A 22,406-nucleotide genomic window follows, 5' to 3' on the forward strand; every position below is an offset into this window, starting at 1 on the left:
TTTCACTTTCGAATTCTCGAGATGATTTGAAATTTATATTTCTATTATTTTCTGAGATACGCGAAAACGCGCGAGGAGTTGGCTGTGTACGAGGAAGACCTCGATGCGCGTCCAACTGTAAAGGTGTATATAATTCGTTTGCAGACGAAGCAGATATTGGAGCGGCACCTCGTAATAGCGGACCAGGCGTTCACGATGGCGAAGCTGAGAGAGATCAGCAACGACACCCTCTTTCTCCCAGCGGCCAGGGACATTCTGAAGCTACGCGTTAAGGAGTACGGCGAAAGTGAGTAGACGAGTTTCAAAGCGGCACGTTTACCGCGCGGATATCTTAACGTCACCTGAGGGTGTCTTGCGAAAGTTTCATTCTGAGACGCGGAAGACGGCGCGGGTGTCTCGCATTCACGCGGGTGTAATCTATACGCGCGAATTCGGGGTACACACGTTAGAGAAGCATATAGGGACAACTTTCCCCGTCGACACGTTCCCTCGCTCAAACATTAGCAAAAGCGATAGCTCCGGCTATCCCGTCTCCGTGTCTTGCGACGCGCTCGCGACTCGTTCTCGCGAGCGGGACGCGGAACCGTGCCGCGCGGCGGAGGCGCCGTGTGCCCCCGCGCCTGTCATCGACACTCTCAAACCTGGTGCTGTCTGATTACATGTAGCTGAGAAGCACGACGAAAACGCAATCCGTCCAGAAGTATCCGGTGAGTGAGCTAAGTGTTGTTTAAACATCGCCGACGAGCGGCAACACGAGCGCTTTCACTTTGTACCAGCAGCACAGTTACTAATTGCGAAATTACGGACAGAGTGCACCCTTCTTACGCACCGCGTTTACGCACTCGCGCGTACATGTCGTGTGCCACGATGTCTGTGCGCGCGAGAGGACGAAACTCGTGCGTAACTCCCGCTCCAGCGAAGTTCGTTTCCTAATTGTTCGAATCTGTGCATAGGCCACTGCGATGCGCGAATTGCGTAAAATACGCGCTCTTCGGGGATTCGTGACGATCTCGGAATCCTCGTATCCTCGATTTTCAAGCTCGATAATTTCATGTAGAATCGAGAGTTTCGATCAAAAATGTTATAACGAGGAGAGAGAGAACATCCGCGCGAAAGAGTATGAAAGAGAGGACTCGGCATCCCGAGAGCCGATGGATTCCGAAAATCTCAAGCTGAATCCTGGTATCTTTAGATCCTTGGGTGCAACGCGATTCTGATTTGTTTTTCTGTACGATCGTACGCCGAGCTTATGCGCTTATACGCTGACGCTTATACGCTTACGCATACGAAGGATCTAGCGTGGGGGGAAAAAAGGCGAATGTCCCTTCGCGAACGAAACGAACTTCGCTCGGCGCGAGAGACCTGGCGTAGATCTCGTTCGCACGAGAGATTAGCGACAAGCCGTCGATGCTTCGTTTAATTATTTTGTATTATTTGTATATCGCAGTTGTACATTGCATTCTGTACGTCACGGACGATTCTCAAACTGTGTATAATCCCGTGCGACTCTTTTGTGTTTTGGGGATTTCTCCCACTCGTTACCTCCGCAACGCTTTGAAAGCCTCTTTCTCGCAGCACCACGATCGAACTCGCTGTTAAATAATACAAGAGACGTCGTCGCGCGCACAATGGGCCGGCCCCGGAAAACCAAGATCGTCCGAGACCGATTTTCACGATCAATTAGAACCGGGACTCTCGATCCTGCGGGACGCATTCGCGCCGCAATTTTCGTTATAGTCGCAGGTGGATCCCAAGGGAGCTTAGCGCGGGGTTCAAAAGTCACTGAATCGAGATAAAAAGAAGACGATGAGGTAGAAAGGCAGAGAGACAGAAAGAGAGAACGAGAGCGTGAGAAAGAGGAAGGGCAGGGGGAGAGAAAGCGACAACGCGGAGAGAGCGAAACGCGCGCGGGTACGCGAGAAACAAAAGCGTATTAATTGCGGCGAGGGCAACAATACTCATTGTGAACGGCGGAATTAATTACGACGAGCAGAACGCTCATTGTTGCGCGTAAATTAATTGCGACAACAGCGGCAATAGGATATCATTACCTTTGTCGTGGCGAAAACGAGGAGCTACCGCCCCCTCGCCCCTTTCCCCCCCTCCCCCGGTTTCGCGATTACTATTTATCGTTTACGCCACGCGAGACAACCCTCGTGCGCGTGAACGTGCTCGCGCGACACGTGGAATAAGAACGAGGAACTTCGAGGAACCGGAGAAACGTGCGGATGCTGAGTCTCACGGTGGAGAGACATCCGGTAGCGAGAATATAATAAGTTATACGCGATCCGAGAGACACGTCAGCTGTTCGATAAAAGAGAAAATGATATCGCGATCACTTAGACTGCACGAAGATATTAAACCCTTAATGTCCGACCGCGTTACGTTAAGCCGTCGAAAGTCAAAAGCCAGCCGGCCCGCCATCGTGTTAACATTAAAGCGATAGTAATTTGTTATTGCGGGGGTCGATACTAATTATTTTCCTGGCGGTTCGTAGTTCGTACGTGCGTGTTGTTTCAACAAATTCGCCTACGGGAGAAACAAATTGACATCCGCAAATATTGATGAAGTCCACCGGGTAACTGAAACGATTTTAACCACGTGAAAGTATTTATAATAATATTTCGCTTGATTTAAATTGGAAATTCTATATTCAGGTTAACGACTAACGATATCGACTGGACCTCGGTCTCGGGCTATTCTGGTACGTATTTTTCGCGCAAGTGCGACGCAAATAAACCACTCGAAAGGACTTCGTTTCCGTATACGGGCTGCCGCGAGATGCAACGGAGCTCTCTTCCGTCGCGCCGCGCAAAGTCCAGGAAATTCTCGAGCGGATGCAGCGCAAACCCCCCCGTAAATAGTGTCCCTTTTACGTTCCAGCGTCCCGACGCGCCGAAGTATGATGAATATCTGGTCACCGTGTGGCACCGGGATTTTCCGCGTTATCGAAAACGAGACCTCGCCGGTGACTCGTCCGCCGTTTCGTGAAAAATATGTCGCCCCTCGAACGCCTCTCGAACGCCGCGGAAGCCGGAAACGAACGCGCGCGCCATTATGTGCCGGAACCGCAGGGCGATTTATTATGCACCTTTCGACCACCATTTAAATGCAAATTCCTTGATTACCCCCGGCGCTAATTGCTACGTGCCCGCCCGGTTATTCGCTCTCGCCTATGAGCAAATTTCCGAGGCGTTTTCCCAGCTCGCGAATGCCGCTCTAACCGCTTTTACAATCCTGCGGAGGTGCCCGAGAAAGATCACAGGCGAGAAAAAGATTGAGTTCGGTAGACCCCCTCCCCTCCTTCGTTAAACGAGGCGAAGAGCGTGGAAAGTGGTGTTGGAAGAGCCAATAAAAAAGTATTACTTCTGCACTCGCTGATATACAGTAACGATAATATGCAAAATGGAAACTTTATTTGCGATTTTAAGAACGCCGTTTGTGTCTCTCATTAGATACTGTCGCTGGTCGCTGAATTTAGTTCACGTGGAACGTTGTTAGAAAATCGATTCTTTAATTTTCCATTTCATTTTTAACCCGGGAATGGGCGCCTCAGGTGATTTTTACACCCCAGTATTGGAAAAACGAAGCTCATGTCACAGTAATTTTAATGTGCTTCTTTCATTTTTAAATATTTTTTTAGTTCTTTACTTTTTTCTCAGAAAATGCTGAGTAAATATATATATTGCCCTCAAATACTAATAAATTATAGAACAATCAAAAATATGCGATATGTAATTAATATAACAATGATTTTTAATCGGAATGTAAAAATCAGGCGTCCGTTCCCGGGTTAATAATCCACCGACTTTTCTTTTTAGCATCTCACGACGTTTTATTTTAGGATCTCTAGACATTCTCTCATCATCGAATTTTTCGAGATTTGGCCGATCGCCGAGAGAGAAAGAGAGAGAGCTTTGCATTCTTGTATTCGCAGTGCCGCTTCATTTACGCATCACACGGTTTCTCACCCACGGTCCACGTCCAAAGATCATCATCAAGTCTTTCTCTTTCCAGGCTACACACTGGAGTGGGAGGGCAAGAGGATCCGCGTAGTCCGTCCGGACGTCGAGTGCACCAACGGCATCATCCACGTGATCAGCGCCGTGTTCCTCAAGGACAGCGACGTCCGGGTGACGGGCGGCGCGTCACTGGCCACCCTCGCGCCCCACCTAATCATGATCCTGATAGCCAAGTGGCACCTGTAAAAACCCTCATCGCGTCGCATCGTCTCGCATCTGCGGCAGATGCGTCTATAGGAATTTCTCCTTGGGGTCCCGTCTCCGATCGTCCTCGAGCGGCGGCGACGACGACGACGCAACGCGGGAAGGCACGGCGGGTAGGCACGGTCGATCGTCCCCGTTCGATCGAAACCCTCCGAAAGGACATTTACTATGCGCGGGAAATAGAAAGAACGAGGGGAGGGTAGGGAAAATCCAAAGATCCGGGTGGTGACCGAGAATCCGCGAGATCAGAGATCAGAGATCCTTATAGGATTTAAACAATTCGAGGATCAACGAGGATTCGCGGGATCCGGAGAGATCCAAGGATTCTCATTCACGTGCGGTGGTTCTAACGGGATCGCCGAGCTGCAGACGTGAAACGGGGGGGGATAGGGGGGAGGGGCAGGGAAAAAAGTGTCCGATCGGTTTACATCGGCGATCGTACGGAGGAACGCAAGGGAGCTCTTCACCGAGGGAACGACGGGAGGACGACCGAGCACTCACGACCGCACGGCCTCAGAACGCCAGGATAGCCTATTATTTATTGAGTAATCGTCTGTGGAAATAGCGGGACAATTTTACGGGTTAGAAATCGCGTTAATCGTACCAAATAAATGGTTAATCTCGTACCAAGTAATCTAAATAAATTTATCGAGAGTTTTGGTGGGGCGTGGAGAGAGGCAGGGAGAGGTAGAGATTTCGAGGAACCTACTTCGTGTACAAGGGCAACGACGAAAATTGCATCCTGAGAGATCATGCGACTGTCAGCGAGCGACGCGAATATGCAAGTGAAATCGCGCTTTAACCGTCAATCGTATTGGCAAAAATTGTTTGATTTCGCGTCTTCGCGAGCCGTGTGAAAAATTTGTGATTTTACAATTTCGTTAACCAGATGATCGATCGATCGTTAATTATGCGATTTAATTGCATATCTCACGCGTCGTTCTGTATAGAACTAATAAGAACTTAATAACGCATCAAGACGTTCCGCATAACGCTTATCGTTAGAGCGAGTCTTCACGACTTTCTTGTTGAATCCTACGATTTTATACGACACATAATCGTAAACGTAAAGTCCGAAATCCTTTCCCTCCAAAGCGACGACGGTAATAAAACTAAGGACGTAATGCTGATCATCCTTTTCAATTAAAAACAGTAATAAAGCCGAAACGCGATATCGATTACTCTGAATAATTAAATAAGTAAGCATTTCCGGAATTAAAAGATCCATCCCGAATCTTTCCATAGAAATTCACCGATTTCAGGATTCGTGTATCTCTTTTCTGGATTCTTGGATTCACTCGGAGAGCAGGACAGTCGGATTTCTGTTGAATCTCAGGACGTCCGTGGATCCTTAAATTCCTAGTATCTAGATATATAAATCCACATATCTAGATGCGTGAATTTTCGGTTCTTCGGCTTTTTAAACAAGACTCCTGATAGAGACCGACCAGACCTCCAAGTTTCCGGCTCTTCGAATCGGTCGATTATAGTCATCGCCATCGGTTAGCGTTGTCATACCAAATTGTGGCAGCCTTACAGCGAGATCGGATCGAACACTGACATAGACAGACGCGTTAAAACACGTCAACGTCACCTCGGTATGGCGATGCAGCGTACGGGGTGCGAGCGCGCGAACGGGGTGAATGTTTAATCCCCTCTCCCTCCTCTTCCCTATTCAATCCGAACGTTCAGGTAACGTCGTTCCCTTCAAGTCACCGCGTTCTCGAGCCTGTCGTCGCCGCGGAAGGGTTAACGGCCGTCGCGGCCGCTCAAGGACGGCCCCGAACGATACCCCGCTATGTATCATATCGTATTTACGCTGTCTACTTACCGAGAATACTGCCATGCACGCGGGCTTGCAGACTAGCTTGCGAACGAGTTTTTGTACGATAATTATTAACAGATGGAAAAAAAGAGGAGAGAGAGAGAGAGAGAGATTCGCTCTATCTCCAAACCGGCGATTCCTGACAAAAAAATAGGTGCGTTAAAGCTGTTACACGAATACAGAAGCGCGAAGAATTAAAGTATCTTGAATCACGTATGCGCAAGGGGAGAAAAAGAAGATGTTTGGCAACTCTTAGCTTCTATCAGTTTTGTAAATTTGTAACAGAAAGCAGAACAGCCCCTTAATTTTCTCGCGTTATCTAGGATACGGTAATTTTTCAGAAGGGACTGACGGGAATTCATTCTGTGGAGGGAAGTATAGAGGTATATAGGGGAAAGAAAGGGGGTTTGCTGCACGACGTATCTTAATACTTGTTAAAGAATTAAATTAACCCAGGGGGAACCCAGCGGGAGAGATCTCGCTGAATTAATTCCCGACGTCAGAGAAATTCGTCCGCAGAAAGGGTTTCCATTAATCTCCTTTGATTCGCCTATTTTTTTTACGGGAACGGAAAGACATTCCGTGACCATATCTACTCTCGGTGCACAGCACGCGCTATCATTCTCTCTATCGTAATAACTACACATCCCGGTGAAACTTTCTTTTCTCTCCACACCCACTCGCTCATCGCATTATTACAAGACACACGTACAGGCACACGCATATACCTATACACGCACACCTTGCCCGTCGAGTAGCGAACTTATACCGTTAAGATCTTAGCTGTATGCGTGCGAGCAATAACAAGGGCCTATCTCGGAAGGCAAGTTCGGAGAACGCGGCTAAAAGGGGAAAACCGGAATAGGCTTAGAAACGAAAATCAAATGAAGACCCGAATCGAAAGACGGGGAATTAACTCTTTCGCTGGTCAGAATCTCTAGCTGAAGTTCTCGTTTCGTCGAAGAAAGAATGGGCGGAGAGCGCTTTTCCGAGCGCTCTTTCAACGGACGTGACACAATATTGATCTTTGATACGTGCAAATATATATTTCCTATATATATACCGTTTTCACCGTGACGCGCAATTGCAACTCGTGTAGATTGTTAAAAAATTTTCAAAATATCCGCATATCTTGGAAACAATCTGAGAAACGCGGAAAAGAGAAGCAGAACTTTATTCGTCGATCAATCGAACGAATCCCTTAGCGAGCATTCTCGCGCGCAAGTTTATCTACCGACGAATTGAATATTAAATGATAATGAATATTAAAGGATAAACGGAGCTTTTCAATTAGCCCCGCCTTCGCTAAGGAATAATCGATTTCACATTCTCTCGCGAATGAAATTCTGCTGCAGACGCGCGCTACGCTTGCTTGTAGCGCGAACGGGTTGAAGTAAAGAAGGGAAACGAATACCCGGGTGTACACGGAACACGTTCGAAGCTCGAGGGAGGGAATAAAACCTCGAAATTTCGCGTTCTCCTTGTGGACGAGTCGGGAGGGTAAGTGCAGCGAGAAGCGCAAAATGGTTCACATTCAACTGATAAAACGCCGAAAAAAACCTAAGATGAAAGACAATTGACTGATCGGATCGTCGTTAAGTTTCGCAACACGATCCGGCAATTTGTTTGCGTTAGTCACGTATTAAAAAAAAAAAAAGAGAAAGAAAGATTGTAGTTAGCAGGCGCGTAATCGGAGCAGCCGCAACCTTCTCCGCGGAAACTTGATTTAACAAGAAAAAAAAACGTCGATGTTATACGTGTTGATATCAGTCTATACATATATATAAAACAAATAAATAAAGATATATATAATAAACAGAGATATATATTAATGAGGAAGAAAGTATCTCTCGGTCGAGAAGAAGAACGAGTCGAGGGAAAGGATGGGAAGAGAGATAAGAAGAAGGGAGAAAGAGAATGAGAGAGAGAGAGAGAGATAGAAAAAGAGAAACAAAATACTATCAGATGATAACTTAAACTTGTTGTTGGGATGAATTGATATTACGAATTATTATTATTATTACAATTATTACCTATATAAAATATACATAAACTCTAATTAACACTGTTTGCTCGTTAGATGAACCAAGAAAAAAAAGGAAAAAAAATAGCGAAACTCTATTTCTCCGTGTAGATGTGTCTTAATGTTCAGCTTGTTCGGCAGCCACGCAGCCGACGGTGATTGAGCTGGGTTCGGGGCTGCCATAAGTCGAAGGGAGGGATGTTCGAGTCGGTACGCGGGAGACGAGATCAAACGGACTGCCACGCGAGACTTAAAAAATCTTCACGCTCGGTAGAGCAAGGAAGAACGTCGTACGGGAAAAAGATGCACGCACACGCCGCGCCGGTGTTGTTACTAAACGTTGCGAAAGGGCCGTAAATTGTTGAGCGGAAAAATCGACCGCCGTCCACGACGAGTCGGACAAATCGCGTTTTCACGGACGAACATTATTACATTCGAGAATAACGTTTACAATCCGCATACCATGCAAAACTTCTGCATTCACAGATCTTGGATTAATATTTTCAAAGCGTAAAATCTGAATTACTTCTCCTCGTCTCTGGATTTCGCGGACAGTGGTCGACTTCCCATAAAAAAAAAAAAGAAGACAGAAAAGATTACGAGAGAGTGCATTTATGATTTCCGTTTCCAATACGGCGAACAAATACAGCTAAGTTTAACTATCCTTACGAGTAGTCATTAACTGTAGGATTACGAATAGGACCAGAGCCGTGATCCTCGTAGATAGACAATTGCGTGGATCGTTTGCCGGATATCTGAATGACTCAAGGATCTTGACGAAGATAATCGACTTGCTCTCCTAGATCTCAAATAGTGCGCGACGATTGAAATATAAACGTAACGTAAAAGAGATAATTTCGACGTCAGTGAGGTCTGCATCAGGTATTCGGCGACGTTTATTTAAGATCAAAATCCCCAGGGTACTCACACATTCCAACCCCATAGAAACGTCCCGTTGACGGCAACTAATAGTTTTGAGAAAAACCATTGACACGCCATCGCCGACGAACGTGACGTTAATTGCGGCATCGATCACAGTCCCTGCTGTCGTTTTTTTTTTTAATCCCCTATTATTACTCCTTCGCTGTTCTATTCCGCGAGAATAGAACACTGGCGATCGCGAACGCCCCAGCATCGACGTTTAGCGTTCACGCGTTTTCCTGTACACACACATGCAACACACGTTTCTCTCACACATACACACTCGCGCGCATTTAGGAGTCTCTCACGAAGGCGGACGGTCCCTCTGTCCTCGTCGTCGCACGATCATTTCGGGCCGCGTGTTGTAAACATGTTTCGCCCTCGTATCCGATTATATCTAAGGACTCGACGATCCGGAGTTCCTAGGCTCCCCGAGGCTTACGGAAGCGGTTCCTGCGGGTTGCCGAGCTCGCTTCCGGAGCTCGTGGCTCTCGATTACCCCCGAAGTCCGAAGCGAGGGAAGGCGCCGAGGCTCCCTCAGGATTCGCGGCTGCCGGCCTTGGAGGATTCCGAGGCACCCGGCGGTTTCATGGACGCAAGGATACGCTACTGATTGCATTTACGCGCGTAGCCGAGGACGGCAGCGCGCTTTTTAGAGCAGGCTCGTTGAAACGCGGCGCGTTGGCGCCGCGACGCGCGACGTTAACGTTCGCGTTAGCCTAAGAGTACGGGGTTTTTAAGCTTTTTAAAGTTACGGCCGCCGGGGGGGAAGCGCGACAACCCCTTTCTCTCCCGCCCCGGCTGGCGCGGCAGGTGATACCGGTAAGTGCAACCAGTAACTTAAGCACGCCACATACCATTACGGTAAATCATTAATATGTAAGAGTATAGAGTACGTAAAGTGACATAAGAGAAGACGAGAGGTCGCAAGGGGAGAGATCGTGGTTTTTAAAATTCCGAGTGCGAAGAGCGTATATATATAAATATAAATATATAAATATAAATATAAAGTGTAAGCGATTTCGTATTTTAAGCGCCGGATAGGCGGGTTTCACAAAAAAATTAACTGACGAACTCTATTAAGAATTATTATTTATTAGCTATTACAAAAGTATATGATATAAATATATGTATATTATATATACCTTATACTGTAGTAGGGGAAATCAAATTTTATGTACCACAGAGCTATTTGTATAAAAGGCATTTGTTTCATCACACACGAATCGTGAATTGTCATCGCCTGGACATTTGATTGCCCACACGCCATCGTCTCACCGCCGTCACCGAGCCCGACGGTAACTTTAGGTAACATATATTTTGGATAAATTAATCACGAGAGGATTTCTAGTTTCTATTAGGATGTTAGGTGTAATACGTACGTTTGCGTTACTTGTATTTCGTCAGAATTAGTTTATAAGTTTCTAAGTCACGCGCGCCTGTCCCCGCTTTTAGCGAACGATTTATTACGGATGAACCTTGCGCTGTTCGGGCCAGTCAAATTTGCAAAGGGAAAAGTCGAGGAGAGCGTATGTACCTTCGAGTTTGCGGGCGAATCGGCGGCGTGTCAACCCTTTTTCTGTTCGGGGATGAGAGAGTCCGAGAAAGAAAAATAATCATTGATTTAAGGATCAAGCAGAATTATGAAAGGATATTCGAACGATTAAACGATTCGATATCTTTAAGGCTTCAAACACCTGCTTCCGACGTATTGATTGTCGTGTAACGAATAGAGTTATAAATTTTCTTTCTTGCTTCAGAACGGTATCGCCCCCTCGAGATAAAGATTGCTCGAGACGGGGGACAACTTCTCAAAAATCCGACTCGGCCGTCGTTCGTCCGGCGAACGTTCACACTTCACTTGTATCTCGCTTCACTACACTGTATAGATCCGATCGCTTTCGCTGTATGATTTTACAAAGAATAAAGAATACCTACAAGACACAGATCTCGGGAGGCGTTTATTGAACAGATGACCGATCCACGATGATCCGGGATAGAAGATAAATTCGACGGAATGCACCGACACGCGCGAGAGGTAAGTCCTGTTATTCTTTCGTTTACGTCGTTTCGCACAATTTTGCGCAGCAATACGGAGACTGTCTATCAATCGAAGCTCGATATGCAGAACGATATGCGGTACGATGGTCGTTCCCCAAGCGTTCGCGTAAATATTAAAGGCTGGAAATTATAATTTCGTATTTTACGCGGATTTTGGTTTCATTGCATTGTGGATTTTAGGGATTTAGGTGAGAAACACAGGCGTAATACGTTTTTTCAGCAATTTATTTTTAAACCTCGTGTGTTACAAGTTAAGGCTAGCAGCAAGGCTTTGATCGTGCGCGTGCATTTGGGTTTCGTGTGTGTTGTACGTGTGCGTAATTGTGACGCGTGTGACATATGCGAATAACACGTTTACAATAAAAAGATCGCCGGAAGGCCGCGAGCAAACCAAATTACATTATTCTTTCGAGTTATCGATATCTTTTTTTTTCTGCTCCCTTGTCACCACCACGATATTCACCTACGCTTACCAAGAAGAACTTTGCACGTTTTACGGAAAAATGTAGAGAACACGAAAGAATCTCCGAGTCGAATCGGGAGAACTCGAAGATTCTTGGAATCGATGGAGCTAAAAAGTCGCCACGCGTTTCGAAAGTGCGAAGAGAGTTCGGGTTATTAAAATTATAATCTGAGTATAATCGCGACAGTTCAGATCTCATATCCTCGTAGCGTGAGAGAGTATAAAATCTTTTTTCTACAATTCTGTTCAACGGCGCAACAGTACTTTTGATCTGCGCGTGTCTTCGTGGATCTCAGTTATTCCGAATAGGTACAGCGTGTACGTACGACGGGGTGACAATCAGCGGTGATTTACATCAGTAAGGCTTCTCCGCATAATTATCTTCATCCACGTATTCCCGCCCCTTTCTCTCCCTCTCATTCGCACCCGCATGCACACAGAGACAATTATGCCACTCTCTCTATCTCTCTCTTTATAATATATAAATCCATTCTCTCTCGTTACAACACGTAGGTCACATCGATCGATTAGAAACGACATTGAAGACAATATGTACAGATTGATTGTATACATGTATATGCTAAAATAATTATTAATTTAAACGACGAGTTAGTACCTTAGCGAATATTACAGTGACATTGCGTGCCGAGCGGAACGATCGGGTTGGTGGTATCGTTCTTTATTTATTGTCTAATGAAATTTGTGCATTTGCAATTAAATAATCGATTTTAAAGCATTTGCTACTTGTGACGAATACAACATTTAAAAGAAACAATATGAAGATGATTAAAGAATATAGAAACTTTAAATTAAAGCTAACAGAATCGAGCCTTGTTATTTTACATTCGATTATCTTGATTCTTTTCCGAAGAATTCTGTCGTCTAATCTTTACATTTATAAATTTTCCGATACTCACCTCAGCCACAACAAACGCATTAAAATCATTTGGACATAGCTATTCGCTTATTCTGTCGCGTAAGAAATTACGAATCGGTCTATCAGGTTGCAGCGATCAAACAGAAAAAAAAGAAAGGAGATGAAGAACACAAAACAGTTCGCATCCCGATCGCTCAGTCACACTCGGTCGAAAGTTTGGTCGAATTAATTAAAGAACTCCTCCTTTCCATGTATAAATATTTAAATAATCCGGTTAAAGTGGCCGTTTAAAGCGAACGGCATGTATATCATATCAAAAAGGTTGTCCCTTCGGCTCCTCTCACGTTTGCTTCCCTTATCATTCCCTCCGTGAAACTTATCCTCGACGACTTAACAATTATATATACGTCGCAACGTGTATATATATATATATTTATCAATTAACATTATCAATACGTTCATTCGACGGCCTAAATTTATTACATCATGACGCGTCATTGGAGTATCCTTTCGCGCGGTATATAGCTCTGTATGTGATGCAGGAATATATATTTATATAAATGTATGTATATATATATTTATTTATATATTTATTTAGAACAACAAAAAACGAGAGACATCCACATACAATTTGTCACGCGAAGCTTCCGACTTTTCCTCCGCGTATTCATATTCGAATCATTTTCAATTCTTCGATTTAATAATGCGATTTTAGAACGGATCCGGAGGATCTCGCGCGTTCCACGAGTACAAAGATTCGACGCTGCGTTGTGTAATGACGTATATGCGTGTATGCGTGTGTGAGTACGCGCGTGGAGGCCGTTTTACGGCGCGGTGCGCTTGAACGCGCGCGCTTTATCATGGCGTATCATCGTCGTCGTCATCTTCGTCGTCGTCGTCGTCTAGTCGTCGTCGCCATCGTCGTGGCGATCATCATCAGTGCATGGCCCAGCCGATGGTGTAGTTACGGGAAGCTCTTCCCATGCGGCGCAGGCGATCTGCCGAAAGAAACATGCTCGAGGGAGCCATTACGGTGGGAGGTGGTTCCAGGGGCTTGATGATCGACGTGAGGATTTCCCAAGGATCGGCTTGGGAGACTTCGAGACGAGTGGAGCTCGACGAGTTCGCGCGACCTCGGAATCCTCGCATCTCCGCGGACGCTTGGATCAATGATTTCCGAAGGCGGCGCGCGATCTAAATTCCAAAGTCATCGATCGAGCTCTTTGGATTCGCGGATTCTCGGAGCGCGCGGATCGTCGAGAGATGATCGGACAGACGTGTACCGTACGACGAGATAATTTTATCCGACTTCGACGGTTATTTCAAGTGTCGCATTTCTTTGTCTTCGGTTAAATAATTTTTCTTTCTCGCAATGTCGGTGCTCGAAAAGCGAAGCTCAATTTCCGACATAAATGCGTTTAACAGTATATAAAAAGGATCTCTCGCGATATTTGACGAGAATTGTACAGGATGTCCCAAGGCGCAACGTAAATACCTGCAGGCGTGTTGAAACGTCGCGAAGCGTCGTGGCAGTAGCTGTTAAAGCTCTCGAAAAAAGTAAACGTAAAGCGACACGGGCAATCTGCATCACGATGATCCTTCAGACGGGAGTAATTCGCGACGCCGCCACTTTTCCCGGATTTCCCTTTTTTTTCTCCCTCGCCCGTCTCGCGCCGCAAGGTCGTAAAGCAAAAGTAATTAACGCGCGTACTACGTCGAGCCGTTATCACGGCGACAAAACACTTTACGCGTCAGAAATTTATATACATGGGAGCTAGCCGCATTAATTCGCACGAAGACGTATAGCACGTCGCGCCTCGACATATACGCGTGATCAGCGATCTCGTGGCTGACGCCCGTGAAGGCAACGTATTTCCCCGCCGACGTTAATTTCAAAGCCGCGCGACGGAAAGACGGAAATCGTTCATTCGCGTAACGTTGATCACTTTTGCAATTCAAATGCAAAAGCGCAATTATGCCAACGTGATATGGGCGTTTATTAGCTGCTCGATCGTTTTAGTGATGCGATTTCGAGTCTTCGAGGCGATTCTTCGCAGCGGCGATCTTTTCTCCATCGTCGCTGTACACTCGCCAGCGGGATCTTACGCGTCCTCGTCGCAACTTGGTATTTATAGCGATATTTTTATTCAAGACCGTGTGTGCCGATAAAAACAGGTGCGCCGCGCCCGATAAATCTCCACCGCCTCGCGAACAAAGTCGCGCGGCGGCGCGGGCGGTACCTTCGATAGAAATCAGATTTATTGGCGCGGCGTGTTCCGTAATTTTTTTTGCCGATTAGGGAAACGGCTGCGTCTGCCATACGGAGATAAACGATTCGCGCCTAAGGAAAGTTCGGAGATCTGAAATTGCAGGGCTGCGTACGCGCGCGCTACATCCATTTGCCGTTTCTCTCGGTGAGTTCATCGTTTCGTCGATTCGTCCGGAGCTTTTAGCTCGTGCTCGGCGCGCGAGCCGTGACAAAACAACGCGCGTGACTTGTGACAGATAACGCGATACGTGACCGGCGATACGGGAGACGGTCCCGGCCTCGAGCGCGTTATTCGTTATCGGAGCAGCGATAAGAGATCGCGCGGCGGATACGTGACTCACGGCGAGATACGGTCCACGACGCCGCGCCGGCTCGTTAATAACCCAGCATCAGGCGGCTTTTGCCGGGCGGCGACGGTACACGACGGTGCGCGCGTGTTAAGTTACCGTGCAACCGCGCTCCGCGTTTAATGGGGAATTAATTATCGCGGCGCGTACGTGCGCGCGAGGATACGGACTCGGAGGCTTGTAACGGGAGTTCCGCCGCGCGATGAAAGCACAGGGACGAACATCGCTCGCGTAATTCGTTATTACTGTAGCGTCTCGCCGGGCGCGCGTAGCCCCACGTTATAAGCGCCTGTAATACGTTAGCGCTAATCAGTTTAGCCGTCGGACCCGTCGACTTTCAATACGCCGAATTTTTCAGGGAAGACACGAATTCGATTTTTGAAAAATCTATCTTCTTTGACACTGTCTTTTCTAAACAGTTGCGCGTCTGACTTTTGCATAAATGATAAGGAGGTTACAACTTCGGAAAATTACGCAAAACTGCATGTTTTTCTCTTCGTTGGAGGAAGGAAGCGACTCGGACGAAAGATCGCTTAATAATTGCGACAAATAAATCCCGGCAATCGCGATCGAACGAGGGATACCGTCACGAGCGGTTAAACTATTGGCGGGGAAAAAAAAGAACAGGCGACCCCGGCAATGACAGCTTCTTTATGGGACGCGTAAAAAGGTGAACACGGAGGACACTCCCTCGCGAAACTCCCGGGACAGCCGCCATCGAGGTTTTCACGCTCGAATGACGCGTCCCTAGATTTCATCTTCCCTCCTCGAAAATCCTAAAGTACTTCCATCATACTTTCTTACTGTTTCTCTTGCCCGTCCCACTCTCTTCTCGTGCCCTCCACTCGGACGCGAAACATCGCTGCGACCTCCTTAGAAATGTCGCTCCGTCTTGTTTACCCTTTCCTATTTCCCCTCCTCCCCTAATGTTTCCTCCGCCCCTACTTCGTCGGCGGTCTGTTTATCTGTTCCAGGATAATTCGAATCGTCCTCTCCTTCTCTCACGCCGGTATATAGGACGAGCCACTTCGTCAGAATTTAATGCACCGTAAAACGAGGCTTTTCTCTCCCGCGCTCGCTCCTTGTCTTCGTGTCTCTCCCTGCACTTCCGAACTCGCGACTGAATCCGCTTTATCATTACCACTGCAGTTGCACGCGCGCGCGCGGCTGCGATTTCGGCGAGCTTTCGTTCCTGAAGAAATCCACTCGCGGGATGTACCCGAGATAAGTAAAGCCGACGAAAGCCTCGAGATAGAAGTCGCGTTTCCGTCTCGTGATGGGAATTCTACGAACTCGACGCATCGCCGTGCAATTCCATCGGTAATTTTTAACAGCTATTGTCGTTGCACGTGGAAATCTTCCCTAAGAAAAGATTCGTTCCGGAAACATTCCAAAAATTGACTTGAATTTAATTGTGGAAATATGTTACACAACTAACTATATAGCCGAATAGAGAGACGTATAATCACGATTTGTATTCTGAGATACGTACGTTTGGAACATCCTGTATCACGTTATTGACCAACGCATCCGAATACGATAAACGAGAGACTGAAATTTCCAAGCACTAATTAAACCGCGTGATACACAGATCCTGACGGGAAGAATGAAAAAGTATTTGGTTTCAGTATACACGCTTATGGCGTAGGTGCGAATTCATGCGTTTGGATGAATGCGTATCGAAAAATCCGCAATTCGCTCGGGGCGCGTGTATGACGAATCGCGCGCTAGTTTGTTTTGTAAAATTGACAGACAGATACTAAAATAACGGGGGAAAAAAAAAACAAAAAAAAAACAAAGGGGGCGGAAAGAAAGAAAGGGTGAAATGGAAGAATAGCGGCCGGCGATAGAAATTCTAGGCAATCTACTCGGTAATTGAAGCTTCCATTATTTTTCCGGCAGAGTTGCGTACAACCAACTCTTTTGGTCGATTCTCTTGTTTCCCGCGTTTCTCTGCGTTTCGTAATGCCGATACACACGTATATATATGTATTTTTTTAGGGGTCAAATGTTTTTGAAACTGTGCTCCGGAAAATTCGGTATCTTCCCGAAAGAAAAATGAACAACCAACGTCCTGCGACACAACGATTTAAATTGAAAAATTCTGTAATCCTTCGCTATGGATTTTAATAACAATATTAAGCCGAGCGTTTTTAATTTTCACGCTAAATATTTTTTATTTCGCGAATAATATTTTCAATGTATTTCTTATGTATTCTCGCGTATCTCTCGCTGTACGGTACCACACTGTCCGATCATCGGGGGGTGTTTTTCTTTCGTTTAATCGCAACAAATTAGTTCACTTGATTATCAGTAAAGGTACGATTCTTCATGCTTTTACGGAGTATTAACTTGTCAATTACTATATTAAAGTAGAACCAATTCGTGCTAATCATGTGTATAATATTACTACTGGTTAACACATGTCGTTAACGCATTAGACACAATATTCTATCAATTTAATACACAAGTATATAGATAGAGATCGATGTTAACTATACTTTGCTATGATACACAGTTTGTGCTACGTCAGTGCCTACGTCTTGGGGATGCAAACATGTAAATTAGGTACAGGATTCCAATATAAAGAGATACTAGCAAAAAGTTAATCGGTAATGCATTCCTAAATAAAATATATCAAGAACGTGGTGTGTGGAATAAGTAAAAATTACACGACGTACATCCATCCGCCGTGACATCTCAACTTCGCCATGTAACGTCCGTCTATTAATAACTCTCTTAAGCGCACTGTTAAGAACATTTTTAATACAATGCGAAATTAACCCATCGCATGTTCGACACCGAGATCGAACCACGTTTTCGAGGACGGCAGGCAAGATTTCTGGATTACAGCCTAGGTTTACCTGCGGCAAGAACGATTCCGGGTATAGCCCGAGCTACAAAACAGCGGCCAATCGGGACGGTGAAGCTTGGAAAAAGTCACGGTGCCTGTAAGCGTGCCATAATATCGAGTAACATGCAGCCCTCGCGCGCGATACAAGCTCTTGCATGCGCTTAATCATTGCACCGCGATCGCGGCGAGATCGGCACGCACGCCGATAAACGGGGGTGGGCCGGGCGCCTCGCGAAAAATATTCTTCGGGCGTTTACCGCGCTCGGAAGATATTTCGGTCGTTATCGCGGTAGAGTTGGGGCACAGAGGCAATGAATACGGGGCAACGAATTAAACACGGAATTAGGAGTGGGGAATTAGTTTCGATACTTATATAGGAAAAACCATGCTTCTAGTCCACGATAAATTTATTGTCAACGTGCTTTCTAATTTTGACGCTTGAGAAAAAAAATTTCACATTAATTTTAATAATAAACTGTTTTACATCAATTCAGATTTTTTCTTATTACGAATTAAACTTTAATTATCAAAATATTTAACACTGAATAGTGTCAGCTTGAAATTCCGTTAGTTTTCTATACACAAAAAAAAGAAAAGCTCTACCGTCAAAACCGAAGCCGAATACTACAATTTGCAAATTTCAAAAACCAAGTCACGATTTATGCATGCAGATGTAATAACGTACGCCAATTATTTATTTCTTCGGCGGTTTGGCATCGGGAGAAATTGGAGGCTTCGTAACAAGTTCGCGCTACTTCCGCGTATGCGCCCATTCGGGGCAGCAATTAATTCAGGATCGTCACGCGACCATCGTCCCGGAATTGTCCCGCCGTCCAATTTCGGGAATCGTGCGTCGCGCGTAGCAATGTAATCGAGCCACCGCAGTGCGCGCATAAGAGAGAAAGAGAGAGAGAGAGAGAAGTACAATGTATATCGCACAAATATATACATATACATACATATATGTATATGTGCTCCATGGACAATACTCATGCAACACGGATAGCGAATATGTACAGCGTCGCGAGGGGATGTAAAACTGGCGGCGGAGGCGAAGGGACGAGGTAACGGCGAGCAAACGAGAAACGGAGAAATGCGATTAAGCGACAGTAGTCGGCGGTACACTGCGGCATTCCGATCTCGACGATTGCCAAGCGCGGCGTCTCTACGTCAACGGCCAATGTTGTTGTCTGGCCGTCGATCCTATGTAAATTTCATTCCCGGAGTCGGCACACCGTATACGGTCATCTTGCGAGACGCTCGGTGCTCGATCGCGTCGTAAGTGGGAACGATCGTCGAGAACGTTATAACGCAACTGTGTTATCGTCGACTGTTATCGTCGAACGTGTATGTTGATCCGAGTCAGCTGTAATTCGAAGGGACAATCTCACGATTCTTCTCTTGACTTTGTTATTTATACTACATTTCCTTTTATTTGCATCCGTGAATACTCGCAATACATTTTCCTTAAGGAACGATTAATTTGGCGCAAATTCGAGGATCGAGGGTCGGAATCCCCCGGAAGCTCTCAAATTTGATGCTACAGGCGTCGTCATATATTGTCGTATACATACAGCGAATAGGGGAGTCAAGTAACATAAGCATGCAGTTTCTCATCTCGCCATCGCCGTCCCACTTTTGTTCGCATTTCCTCGCACAGAGGCAACAATTTTCTTGGCAGTCGCGCAAGGATAAGTGGGTTAAGCCTCTAAAGCGATGACATGGCGGCAGTGACATCGGTCGATGCGCGAAGGAAGTGTATGATATTTATATAACATAATATATATGGTGCGTATTATATATATATATGTGTATGTGTGTGTATATGTATATATGTACAAATAATACCTAGGCGAACGCCACTTCGCGTTAAGATGTTGCCACCCCGAGCCGGGACTGCCGTACTGCAACAGACACCCGAAACACTGTCATCATATGCGTTTAGCAACTAAGAAAAAAAAAGAGAAAAGGTATTCTATTGTTCCGAAATGCATGCCGGTAAAGAATACGCAAGAAAACAGGCACGAACGTGCCGCTCGACCTGCGTTGCATCCGAGAGGCGCGATCTCCCAATTCTTTTCGACAATTTCCAATTCCGTACGGATGTTTAAGAGGGAAAGAAAACGCGCTATATGGATTTATATAATTATCTTCACCAATTTCTCTCTTTCTCTTTATATTCACCGAAATTGTTACAGCGCTAAATTTTTTACGCGGGCATCATCCTGCGGGCTTATCCTCGCGTGTCCGTTTTTCCGAAAAGACGCGATATTCGTAAAACCGATTTTCAGAGTTGATCCGCGAATAGGCAGCGCACGCGATGACGTGCCGATCGATCGGCTATCGTTGGCCTCGGCGAAGGGTACATTACTTGATTGAAGGGACGGACGTACCACTCCGAAACGCCCGGCCGTAATCCGCGCCGTAAAATAGTAATCCCGCCGCATGGCGGGGATAACACGGCGGAAACGTGAAACACCCTCGCGGATCACTGAACGCGCGTCGCTTTTTAATTGTCCCTCGCTCCCGCGCGCCGGCGCTTCGCCAAATTGTTTCGGGCGAGGCGGCGGATATATTCCATCGCACTCTGTGCAATCGCAATTCCCTTTTTACGCCACTCGCGATTAAAACGAGCGCCAATTTCACCATTTTTCGCCGGTTATCAAATCAGAAACTCGACTCGAGTGCGTAAACTTTTCTTCTTCGAGGGCTCTATATTGTATCTTATAATGGGAGAGAACTTTTATTGTCTACTCGTCACGAGTAAAGTATACGCACAATCGCGCGACACGTACGCTTCAATTTATCGCACGTAACACTGGCGGTGATGATAATTCGATTGAAAGTATCGCGTATCTTTCCTCTATTTTTCTGTGTACCTACCTCTCGTATTTCGCATTTCGGTCGAGCGACATGGCATGCCTCGGAATGCATGCAATATGCATCAGTCTCGCGAGCTGCTCTTGCGCATCGACGTTAAGAGTCCTCGACCGACGCAACGTGCAATCCGAGCATATTCCGAGAAAAAAAATCTCGCGCGCGCAGAAAATTTCCGCGATTTTCCCCTTTTGTCCGCCACGGATCGTTTTCGTGGCTGGTAATCCGCCAGTTCGTAATTATTCTCGCGTGTCTAGCGGCATCGAGCGGAAATTTTAAAAGCCCCGTAATTTATCGACGGCGAGGACGTAAAGCGCGCTCGTCCCGATTGCGTTCCACTATAAATTTTTTTGCTCGCCGTGCCTTCACAGGCGTGTGACAACAAAGGACCTGTGGCGTCTAAAGATTTAATATGCATTTGCGAACGTAACGGCGACGGGAATCGCGCGAAAATGCCGAAGAGCAGCTCGATAGCGAGTCGTAAATTTTATGACTCTGGTTAGTGGAGAGAAAAAAAAAGTCTCTTGTGTGAAACTGGCAAAGACACAACGCGGCGCGGCGTTGTTGTTAATTATCAGAGAGATGCGAAAAACATTAATCCAATTACACACAAAGTTCTCCTCAGATTTCACTCTCAGGAGAAATATAATATATTTTCAGTCTATGCCGCGATGTAGAGAAAAATTGCAGGCGATCGGAAACTGGCGAATTAGACGCGCTGCGAGAAAAGATCTTTCAGAGAAGCGTTAAAAGAGTCAAAGCGCTCATTATCGCTAACATTAATATACTTTGTTCCCAAGTGAGATAGCGAGACGAATCGCACATATGACGCCGCGAATATAACACGGATATCCGCGGACATTCTGTTATTCGCAAATTTCTAATTGGTCGATAAACGGGCGAGCAATTTGAATAAAATCGCAAAAATTATTGTAATTGGTCCCGCGCAGTTAAATCCTCAGATCCGATAAAATCCGCGCGGAGCTGCACGGGGCGATCGGAAAGTCATTCGGATTCAAGCGCAAAATAAAAGCGATATTGATTATGATACCGGACAAATGTGCGTTTTCCCTTTTTTTTTTTTACCGCGTAAAATGGCAGGAAACAACGTAAAGCGACCACTGCCTTAATTAAAAGCCCGTAAAACCCATAAAGCTTGGCGTGTAATAGCCGCGCGCCGTTATTTACAGTTTATTCTAGTTTCGGGCGCGATTTACGAGCGAGATCTTTTCCGTCACCATATAAATCCCGCGCGCGTAACGTAACCCGTTCCCATTGACAATTAACATTTCATGGTTCACGGCGGGAAGCCGAATATTATTTTAAAAGACCGCGCAATCCGCGGATAAATATTAGCAATTTCGCGCCGGGTGCGCGAACGTTTCGCGGGCTCATTAACGCGGCTCGCGTCGTTAATCCTCCCCCCCCCTCCCCCGATGAAAGAGTGGATTGTTCTCTCTCTCTCGCAGCTCCTGCGATTTGCATTTTAAAAATAACGCTACCGCGCGACCGGCGTTTTGTCATCGTTATGACACCCGGCGCCGATCTGCATTAGCACCTCATAAAATCTCGCGGAGCAAAACCCGATAATTCGCGCGCAACTCGAGCTCGCATGAAGCTAGTAAAATTTTAAAAGCCAGACTCGCTGGAAGAAAAAAAAATC

The 22,406-nt window shown here is 46.1% G+C and overlaps 2 protein-coding genes across 18 annotated transcripts in view; one reads left to right on the forward strand and one right to left on the reverse strand.

The window, feature by feature from the left end:
* Positions 1 to 10,941, forward strand: part of Fas1 (fasciclin 1) — a 231,060-nt gene extending 220,119 nt beyond the window's left edge. For 4 of the 5 annotated variants that reach the window (XM_071790226.1, XM_071790228.1, XM_071790227.1 and 1 more), the window contains 3 exons: positions 145 to 286; positions 666 to 707; positions 4,018 to 10,941. In XM_071790226.1, coding sequence (XP_071646327.1) covers positions 145 to 286; positions 666 to 707; positions 4,018 to 4,208 — 375 coding nt within the window. In that variant the 3' untranslated portion in view covers positions 4,209 to 10,941. The remainder of the gene's footprint in view (positions 1 to 144; positions 287 to 665; positions 708 to 4,017) is intronic. The other variant, XM_071790229.1, reaches the window with a different exon arrangement.
* A 322-nt stretch (positions 10,942 to 11,263) lies between these two features.
* Positions 11,264 to 22,406, reverse strand: part of Tmod (tropomodulin) — a 46,382-nt gene continuing 35,239 nt past the window's right edge. For 5 of the 13 annotated variants that reach the window (XM_071790256.1, XM_071790250.1, XM_071790247.1 and 2 more), the window contains 3 exons: positions 19,715 to 19,770; positions 18,552 to 18,617; positions 11,264 to 13,394 (listed from right to left, as the gene is read on the reverse strand). In XM_071790256.1, coding sequence (XP_071646357.1) covers positions 19,736 to 19,770 — 35 coding nt within the window. In that variant the 3' untranslated portion in view covers positions 11,264 to 13,394; positions 18,552 to 18,617; positions 19,715 to 19,735. Of the gene's footprint in view, positions 13,395 to 18,551; positions 18,618 to 19,714; positions 19,815 to 22,406 lie in introns of all 13 variants that reach the window. The other 8 variants (XM_071790255.1, XM_071790249.1, XM_071790248.1 and 5 more) reach the window with 5 other exon arrangements.

This window comes from Temnothorax longispinosus, chromosome 10 (assembly GCF_030848805.1).
Source record: "Temnothorax longispinosus isolate EJ_2023e chromosome 10, Tlon_JGU_v1, whole genome shotgun sequence".
NCBI lineage: Eukaryota > Metazoa > Arthropoda > Insecta > Hymenoptera > Formicidae > Temnothorax > Temnothorax longispinosus.